The 11,132-nt window shown below is 33.2% G+C and overlaps 1 protein-coding gene across 1 annotated transcript in view; it reads right to left on the bottom strand.

Annotated features, from left to right (window-relative positions):
* The window catches only part of ZNF407 (zinc finger protein 407), a 339,349-nt gene that overhangs the window by 294,625 nt on the left and 33,592 nt on the right, over positions 1-11,132 (bottom strand). Inside the window, 1 exon segment of the mRNA XM_050321189.1 lies at positions 6,072-6,186. Coding sequence (XP_050177146.1) covers positions 6,072-6,186 — 115 coding nt within the window.

Raw genomic sequence — 11,132 nt, 5'->3', positions numbered from 1 at the left:
TCCTCTGCACAACCAGAGGATGTATTCAGAGTGAGGTGCCTATGGCCTAACAGAAACTCACATATCTCGCACATCATAGCAATCTACAGTAAAGTAAAAAACTAAAAATGCATGTCTATAAAACCAGTAGTTACACGTGTCACATGTATCACAGTCACACCACTGTGCATCTTGATAATTACCATTTGGGAGTGCATTGAATTGGATTGCATGCAGTTGGGATATCAGTCTGAATCACTATCTCCAATTCAAATAAAAACATACAGTCTCACGAGTATGTCCCTTACATACCTTGTCTCTTCAGCAAGCACAACTAAATCATTATTATAATCCCATTTAGCATACAAATTGCTAAAAACACATTTTATTAAGTCAGAAAGTTGGTCTTGACTTTTCTGTATCCATTGTAATAGCAGTCTCAAACAGAAGAGTCCTTCTACTGCCTGTGCAGGAGTCTCCCACTCATCTGCTTTAACACTAGCCAACTCCATGGCAGACTTCCAGGCCAGGAGAGTCTTGCACAACATGCCCTGGAATCCATACCAGTTGTTTAAAGATGCTGGGAGCTTTTCTGAATAAAAGTAAATTGCTTCCACTTCAAGCAGTTTTCTTAAATAGCAAAAGGAGAGACTCGTAGTCTCATACTGAAGGTCAGGTTTGCAAACCTAATAAAATGATAGATCAGTGAACAAAAATTGGCAAGATAATATAACACATCTGTTACTTAACTCCATGTATTTTCCTAATGTTTTCTTATTAATTTTTTTAAAGCATATGCAAGTTTGGGAAGCTGCTACATAAGTTCACCCCATTTTTCTTTACTAAAGTAAATGTAGACACAAGTATATGATAGGACCAAGTGGCAAAATGCAGATAGAGAAACTAAGAATAGCTGGATCTGGAACAGTCACTTCACATACAATTATCTCTGATCTAAACAGCTGCACCAAATCTATATTTTTTGTTTGGACACATCTGTAGATATGATGTGTATAATTAATTGTTCATTCAAAAATGCAATTTCATGATGCATTTGATTATTTAGGTATAAAACACTTTTAATTCTCAGAGCTGACTAAAAATAGTGATTTTAATTTATTCCTGCTGCCTACAATTACCCACAACCATGTATTTTTAAATATTTCCAGACTATAAAAATTACTAATTTTTGCCACTTGTGTTTATCTGCATTTAGACTTTGATTTGGATAAATTAAGCTCTCAAGTGTTCCTTGCTTTATGAAACTCTGCATGTTGTACACTTCAACACAAATAAATGACTTCTACCATTAGAGGTTTAAATAATGTAATGTATTTCATGCTCAGCCTGAAGCTGGATTCCAATGAAGTTGCTAATGCACGTAATGATTAAGTGTAACTCAAATACTAACTGTGTTGTTGAAAACATGACAGGCAATAATTTGGTCTATTATATTCTGCCATTTAATTCCCTAGTACAGACATTCTCTGACACGTTATGAAGCAATGATTTACAATTACTCAAGCTGCAAAGGTCAGAAAGTGACATTATAATCATCTACACAGAGATCCCTTCTAATGCACAAAAAACTAGGTAATACCACACAAAAATAGTTTTACTAGAGTAGCAACTTTCTATTTAAGATTTCCCAAACTACACAAATATAAATAATTAATTTACATTACAGTACATTATGGCATCCTTGAAAATACAATGTTTTTCCTGTTCCCACCAATAAATTTATGAATAAGTCTTTTTGGCTGGTTAAAAGCAACCTTAAAAGCAAGCTTTCACTAAAAGTAACCTGCAATTAATAGTAATCTGTTAAAAAATCTGAAAATCTAGAAGATTTTTTAGAACACAACACACAGGAGTACAGCCAAATTTTTTCACTGCAGCTGATCAAAGCACATCCTTATCTATAAAGAAAAAAGATCTATTAGCCACTGTGCTCAATATAGAGTATTTTTCTTCAGACATTGTCAAAGCAACCAGTGCACTAAAATACTAAACTTTATACAAATCTCTAAACTACTCTTAACATTAACAACAGCATAATAAGTGCAGCAATTTCCATGCTTGGGACACTATAACTGTCCTCAAAGCTTATTTATACAAGGCTTTAAAAAATAACAGAATTTAGCAAAACACTTATTTAGCAGAACATCATATGACATTTTGAGAATTAACTGTGAAAAGGAGTTTCAAAGTAAACTGAGAACTAAGGAGCATAATGTAAAAAAAAGATTAACATCTCCATCCACCAAAAGACCAAAACAAAGCAAATCCCCCACAACAACAAAAAACTACAAGAAAGAACTACTGCAGCAAAATACAGAAAAAATCCAGCCTTTTCCACGCCCCTCCAAATTCCTTTGTGTCTATAATACTTACTTTTGTTCTTAAAACATTTGACTGCTATATATGAAATACTAAATGTGTAATAAACATAATAAAGACATTGCTACAAATGCCCTTTCAATTTGTAGGAAGGTAGCAAAAAATGTTTATATGCATGTTTTAAATACTAAAAATTTTCCTAAAAATACCAACCTACCTTATACCCATCTTCCTCTGTCGATTTTTAAGAAGTCATAAAGGAGGAAAAAAAAAAAACAAACAAAAGAAAGAAGCAGCTCATCTTACTTGAAACATAAAACTACACCCAAAAAAATTCTTTTTCTGAAAGTAAAGGCAAGAAAAAAGTAAAGGAATTGTAGACACATTTTTAAATCAAACATTGCCTATAAATTCTGTTCAAAATCTCAATTGCAGGACAATGTATTTTTCATGTTCTACCTAAGGCATAAAATTTGAAAAGTGCAAGATAAGCCATTTCACTGCATTTCACCAGGCAAATGAAACAAAAATTTTAAATGCTGGGCAACCAAGATTTTCTCATCTAACCTAGGTTATCAGCCAATTTTAGAGCCAGACTTTCAAAAATTCAATTCAAACATGCAGCATTTTGCTACCCACAGAAAACAGACACTACCCCTGAAATAATGGGATATATTTTACAGCCATGGGTATGGAAAAGAAAACAATTAACACTCATCTGCAATAAGGAAAGGAGTAGCAGACGGTTTATTCCAAATGTTAAAACATTAGTAGTGTCCAATTTCTGTGTCACGTAGTTTCTCTGTGCAGCTGAAAAAAAACAAACCCTGGACTTCAATTAAAAAAAAATAAAACTAAACAGCAAAATTACTGCCTTTTTTAACAACTAAGTGAATTATATATTGTGTACTTTGTACCACGTAAATATGAAGAGCATTTCAAAAATTGGGACATAGCAAACCCTTCCTAAAACAATACAGAAAATACAGCTTTTCCCCTTTTTTTGTAAGACAAAAATTTCCAAATAATTTGTCTTCAAAAAAAGTGGTATTTTGAGACCGCATTATACCATGACGTTGCACTGACATTTCACCTTTAAAAAGTGCCCAAGCAGATTCAAAACACAAAAATTGCGTTGAAACATAATTTATCCTCGCAACTAGCAGAGGGCTTATTACTATGAATCTAAAAGTCAGAGGATAGAATATTAACTACTGTAGAAAAGAAAACATAGTGCAGGACCTTCTGTTTGTGACAAAATTACAGAGTTAATGTTCCTGAAAGATCACTTCACCTTTTAAAGCATGATTTTTAAAAAGGTAAAATTTATAGCAATTAAAGCTAATGAAGAAATGCAGCATGAGCTGCTTATGTTCAGGAACTAATAGGTCCACTGAGCATTTCTAAGATTATTTAGCCATCAATGATAATGAATTGACATTGTCAGTGGTGTTAATGTACCAATGCTCTATAGTGCCACTAATCCGATAGCCAATCCTAGCTATTTTATTTTTTTTATGTTGCTACTTTATTTTTTGTAACCAACACACTACCCAATCCTTTCAATTAAAAGAGCAGAAATACAACACAGGCTATTAACACTTTTTTCTCCTCTGCCACATATAGAGATAGCATATTCATTATACGGACTACGGTTCAAACTGCTCTGGTCATTCCTCCTTCAAATCCTGCTCAGTTCTTCAGGACTGTTAGCTACAGTACAAGAATGTCTTTTCCAAATAAAACAGTGTTAGTGTATAGTTGTTAAAGTACATTTTGGTGCACGTTAAGTGAAATTAATGATCATTTAAAGATGGACATAAATCAGATTTTTGTGACCCCAGGGTATTGTGGTGTATGTCTCTTCAGCCGATTGGTTTGCCATACCTAAACAGCACAGCTTCATGTTGTTGATGAAAATTAGCAATACAATACGACACAAAAATGGAAAATGAGTACCTGCTTGGCTACCAGGTATGACATGTCAGCAACATACAGTAAGCAGTCAGCTTAGGAAAGTGACTAACATTCCAATCCAAAGTTTAAATCATTCATACATGTTTTAATCTCTATTGCATAACCATTGTGAATTGCAACTGAGAGTTGTCTAATTTCTGAGACAGGTTCTGTCAGACATGTCAATCCTGAAGCGATAGAATGAGTTTTGAAAAAATGAGGCACTGTGCCAAATCCTAATAATTTTAATTCTCTTTTTTAAAAAAAATACTGTATTAGCTAATTTGAGATTTACTTTACTTTTTCTCTCACAATGAATAGTTAACTAATATGATGATTTTTCAGTTTAAGTTAAAAGAGGATTGAATAAAGAACCCATGTCAAGTTTGTGGACAACTTCTAAAGAACAGAGCTTAGACTTAGCACTGCTGTGGATCTGCAGTTGTTAACTATCTTCTATGCCAAATTTATAGCAATTCCTATAGCAGAGATAGTAAATAAATATTTTTAAAACAATATAAACTAGCCTGCCATGTTGCTTTCACCCACACTGCAAAATAAGGAGTAGCACAAGGAAGTTATTCTACTATGGATATACAGTGGACTTAAGAATTGGGCTTATACATTTTTATTTCTTGTTTCAAGAAGTCAGCAATAACTTTCTTAAGTGAGTAAACCCATCCAAAGTATCTCATAACGCTGCATGCAAAATTATTTGAAAAACAGAGAGATGAATCAGTGAAAATCACTCAGCTGCATCTTCAGCTGAAGATACACTTGTCCTATAAAATGTGTAACTCACTTTGTCCTGCAGTAGATTGGTACACTAAGGCTAAAAAAACCTCTCTTGCTGAGTATTATCTTCAACATCACACCACACCATTCATGTGTGCACTGCATCATCTAATTGAACCTGTGCTCCTCTACACATTAGCCATAAGACTGCTATAGCAGATTACATAGGTTTGAGTAAAATATTTTATTTGATGCATATATTAGTTAATTTCTTCAGCATAATAACATTAAAATATATTTTTAATCAGAACTAGGGTATTAAAATCCAACTTTGAATGTCCTATGATGTACCATATATGCCGTGGCATTTTAAAACCTTTTAAACATTTCTGCTAAATTAATTAGTTTTGCATTAAGGAGTCTCAATGCCTCCTATTAAATGCAACACATTTGAAGGACAATTAAACATTATGAACGATCCTTCTGAGGAAATAACGATTGTAAAAAGAAAAACAAGATTTTTTGGGTAACAAACAGGAACACAAGCATACATAAAAGACTTCAATTTATTTTAAAAGTCTTATGCCTGCAATATTTTAGATCCGTTTGTTTGAAAAACCTGTCTTCTGTTTTGTTTTCGTAAAGAATGAAAACCCTAATGGAGTCCAGAAATCTGTTAATGGTACTAAAATTATAACAGTATAGCAAAAGAAAAAACCCCACACAGTAAAGTCTATATTATATATTTTTTATGTCTTTAAATGGAATTTACAGTTCTCCCTGGCAATGTGAATGAACATCCTATAATTTAGTCAATTTACAGATTACAGGTTCAAATTGACCTTGTAGCCCATAAAATTGCTCATCTTCAGTGCAGGATTAGAAGTGGGAAAAGAATGTCATAACTGTATTTAAGGAATTTACCATAACAATGGAAAGGAGGATATGCATGCATAATTTTAGCCACTCTTGCTCACATCACAGTTTTCAATTCTGAAACAATGCATATCCTGCGCTCTTCTCCTGGTTAACCATGGTGGAGACTGTTTCAATTTACTCACCCACAGACATGACACTTGTATTCCCTCATCCCAAGGTGCCTCTTGACATGGTTTCTGGCATCTCCGAGCTGAGCTGTTGCAAAGTGGCATATCTTGCACTTGAATGGCTTTGATCCTAAGTAAAATTTAGCATAAGATATGAGTTGAATTAGAATAAAATATCACCCACGGTTAAAGAAATAAAAAATCCTGAGAAAAAATAACCTTTTTAAAAGCCTATCCCACATTTAACCTGTTTGAGATTTTTGCCTAATAAAAAAAGTATCTTGTACAAAAATTTATAACTCCCAGGACACAGACAGTATATACTATAAACTACTCACTGAAGTTTCCTAAAGTTCAACAACACAGAAAATACTCTCTTAACTTTTAATTTGTTCTTTTTCTTATCATTAAAAAAACCACAAAATACATTAAATGAGGACAATATTTAGTAGGTAGATAACATTTCAACAAGATGGCAGAAGTTGTTCTACCCCTTTCCCCATTTCGAAATGGGCACCAAGTAATGGTCTTAAAGAGGCTTGGTATCGGTGTAAACTGCAAAATGTATTTGTTTTTTAAGCAAATATTTTTAAAGGAAAGTAATTTTACAAGTCTTCCGACTTTGAATAGATATCACATTAGCATTGGTATTTCAGATTTGTTCTGTCACACACAGAAAATGATTCATCACCTAGCTATTGTAATGGCATGCAATGTATGAATATACAGTGGATAAAATATTATGCCTTTATGACTGTTTTATGGTCAAGAATTTATGATTATTCTGCAAACCAGAAGTATTGACATTTTGGCTATTATTTATTTCAAGAACAAACTTTAATATTAAATGTCCACTGCAGACCAAAGAACTCTGAAATTATTTCTTCAAGGCAGAAGTATCAGACTTTTTCTCGTATCACATCAGCTCAGAAAAAAAATCAAATTATTCGTCTATCTTAATTAGCAGTGATCCTCTCTCAAGATGGAAAAACTGTTTTTTTACAACATAGTTAAATTGGGCACACATCAGTCCCCATGTTATTATGCAACAACACCATTCTAGTAGCACTTTACAATTTTCTGACCACTAAATCCTTAAATCAATAAATCAAAATCATAGAATTGCAGTTAAAAGTAAGTACAATATGGTCGCAGAGACTTCATATTATGTTTAGTATATGTTTTGTGAAGTATTTCTTCCAATAAGTTAAGTATAATATGAAATATATGATCTTTAATAAATATACATAAAGAGTTCTGATAAGAAAAATGTTGCACTATATCATACTTGATCAATGAACCTTTTTGCTTTGCCCTTGAAAACAGAACATCCTCCAAGAATGCACTGGTGAAATTGAGGATCTTAGTTAAAATTTCTAGAGTCTTAAATTTCAATTTAATTCCCCAAAGCTAACGAAAAATGAAGCATTTAATTTTAATCTTCTAACTGAAATAAAAAAGTCAACAGTACTAAGCACTGGCAGACAAGGTTGAATATTTCACAGTTCAATGACAATGAAGCCAGATCTCTTAATACTTCCATTTCTACTGTTGGAAGTAGATGTAAAATATATTTAGCACCTCAACGGTTATATCTAGTCAGCTTTATATGTTTAAATGTCAAAAGCAGGTTCAGGCTGCAGCTCACAGCAATCACATTCTATCCATCACTCTGAAAAAACCCAGTTTATTTAAATGATCCTGATAAAACTAAATTAATCATTAATTTGGTGACATTTCAAATCAACACTGCATTCTACAGAGATACCCATGCAAATAAAGAAAACCTATCTTTGCATTAAAAGAATATTAAAAGTTGACGTTTTAACTTATGATCTTTAATTGCACAATTAATAACATCAAGACCACAGTTGGAGAGGATTTTTTTAAATCCATTGATGTTTATACTGCTCTTTTTCTCACAGAATTCAAATACCATGTGGATTGAATCCTATGTTCCCTTAGTTTCTCTCCTGCTGATTAAATTGTAAATTTGTTCCTCATTCTGTTACTGCAGGTGTCCCACAGGGCTTCCATACAAGACCTTTGCTGTTTTCCATTTACATGACTCCTGTGTGTAGAACTTGAGTTCAGACCAATTGTGGCTACAGTGTGCTGACAATACAGAAATGTATTATTCTGTTGACTGCTCTCATCCAAAAGCCACTGAGGCCTTGAAGGTTTTTGATTCTTTTTTTTTTTTTCTCAGATCCAGAGTTGAATATCTGTTAACATCTCCATTTAAACTCCATGAAAATTCAAGTGCTGGCAAGCTTATCAGTACTTATCACCTAAAACAAAAGCAGTGTATCTCCCTTTTAGGTTGCTGGTGCCAAATTTGTTCCAGTATGTTCTTGAATGGAGCAACCCAAAATTTTATACCAAAAATGAAGACAGTAGACTAAGAGTTAAAGTAAAAAAATAAAATCTGTATTTCCCATAAAGCTATCCGAAACAATGTTGAAGCAATAAACCATTTCTTAGCCATACTTATCACAAACTTTAATAGTTCACTTATGCTGTGTTAAATATGATATATTAGATTCACACAGCTTTTAGTTCTCAGAAAAATGAGGAAAATACTTTCTAAATAGTATCTTTTCAACAAAATTACTTTAAAAAAAATCAAAACCAAACAAACCCAGGATTACTTTACCCACAAGTTATGGCATGGATAACAAGTGTACATTTTCTGATGGGAGCAGTAAACAATAAGGCTCTTAACAAGAGAACTGGGAGAAAACCAAACCAACCAACCACCAACAAAGAAACCAAAACAAAAACGTAACACCAACAAAAAACTAGAAACAAAAAAACACCACCACCACCACCACACCAAATTGAAAATAAAACTAAATTTAAGATTTCTGGTCAGGTAGACACAAACCATGCTACGGTTTTATAAAAAAAGACTTGAGTTCATAGTCCTTACTTTACATTAGGACAATACAGACCCAAAGCTATAAGAAAGAATTCACTGCCTCAGCTTTAAGCCAGTCAAAGGCAACATCTTCGCACCTCCAGGCATAGCTGTATTCTTAGCTCAGCCCCAATACAAAGTGGGCAGAGCCACATGAAATATCATCATACTATTTCCTCCTATGTTTAGGACATGGGGAGTAAAATACCACACTTACATTGGACAAAACTGACATTAACAGAGAAATCTGACAAGAAAAGAAATAAAGATGATGTGGTTGCAGGTGATTTTTCCTCAGATGTTGATTGTTAATTAAGTTTATGGGACCTCCATCAATTGCAAACTAAAAAGTCTTCCACCTCTACTACTCCTTTTATTCTTCTTTACACTTCCTCATTTTCACTTGTCAGCATGTGATGGACTTATTTGTTATGTCCTCTCTAGCAAATCTTTCCTTTCATTTGCAATGTGAAAATCTCCTACATTATTAAATGGTATTTTGAAACATTATTTTTCTATTAATGAAAATCATTAGTTGTATCTTTCTAAAACTTTCTGTTCCCTTCCCCCCACCAACCCAAACCATCACTAATTACTCAATTAAAAAAAAAGGCAAAGAGTTGGGTATGGCTACACACACATAAACACACATATAAACATATTTATACACATCCAGATCCTGAAGAAAGATCTTTTTAAAAGCACATAATCAGAAAAATAAATGGGAAAATGTGCAGCCATGCTCCTATTATGTACCTGTTGTTACTGTCAAACAGATTAGACATTGGAAATACTGTAATTTGCCTCACCAATGTTACAAGCCAGTGTATATACAGTTGGTGGAGTAGGTCATTTCCCTCTGCCACCACTCCCAATAACCTAAAAATATTTGTTTCTTATTAAACTGTATCCATTGTGATACAGATTGGAAGAAAAGGTTCTATAAGACACAAAGAAAACCGCAAATATGAAAATATGTATTGGAAGAGAAAGACTTCTTCCCATTAACTATTAATAAAAGTCTCCACATTACTATTTATGTGAATAAGCAAAGAATAAGAAAAGCATTTCATTTAAGGGTACAGTGAGAAACAGGGCAGATAAAACTCCATTCTGTAACCCTTCTATACCTCCGCACGCACCACCAAAAAGTGACTTACAAAATTAAACGTATTCTTTTACTGCTTTGCATATTTAGTACTATGCGAAAGCACAATAAAAATATACTCCGTGATAAGTCCTACACACAAGATGTTAAAAAGTACACTAACTTTTACTTAATGTTACAATCAATGATGTAACTTATGTAAGTAGGGTTGCTTTGTCATATATTGATAGTTACCTCACTTTCACATCCACATTAACTTGATTTTAAATGCAATTAATACATACAGTCAAGGAAGACTAATGGACTACATTCTGCACTTAACCTGGTGGACATTTTCAAATGGCACAAGTGACCAGTGCAAACCTATTTTGCATTGTAAACGACTAAATAAATCTTAATGGATTAAGAATGATCAGCTATCAACACACAAGGGAAATTAAGTGCTGAAATGCCTACATTGATTATTTTAAATTATTAGCCTTACTCTGTTCTTGAATTTGTATGCTTTTAGTGAGCTTTAACACATTTACAAGACTTATTGACTATAATTACAAGAGAATTCAAGTAATGGACACATCAATTATAAGCAACATGTCTTGACCAGACAGTTGCATAAAGAATTCTAAAGAGAGCTCCATTAGCATCCTCCCCCTTAGTTTTATTCAGTTTTATCTGCCGTAAGAGGGCATATTAAGGGCTTATGCAGCTGTTCTGACCATGTGAACACGAGCATCCTCCTAAAGACTTAACACAGCATTCAAAGTTGGATATTAGCTGAAGCGATACAGATAACTACGTTATTGACAGGACAGAAGTAATGCTGAAAGTATTAAGTATGTGAGTTATTGGTATACATGAATACTGCAGCTATAGTAAAATACTTTGAAAGGTTTGAAATACAATGTCCATGTTCCCCAAGATTAATTTAAGGATTTGTTGTCCAGTCACGCCCTTGCCTTTTCATAAAAAAACCTTACAAAACTATTTTAGGATTATGCCAGGAATTACCATTCTTTTATGTTTCTTTTCTCTTACCTTTTTGTTCTCT

The sequence above is a fragment of the Myiozetetes cayanensis genome, unplaced genomic scaffold (genome assembly GCF_022539395.1).
Source record: "Myiozetetes cayanensis isolate MyiCay16 unplaced genomic scaffold, myiCay2020 scf1, whole genome shotgun sequence".
In the NCBI taxonomy this organism is placed as follows: domain Eukaryota; kingdom Metazoa; phylum Chordata; class Aves; order Passeriformes; family Tyrannidae; genus Myiozetetes; species Myiozetetes cayanensis.
Note: the sequence above shows the minus strand (reverse complement) of the source record. Positions and strands in the feature narration are given on the sequence as shown.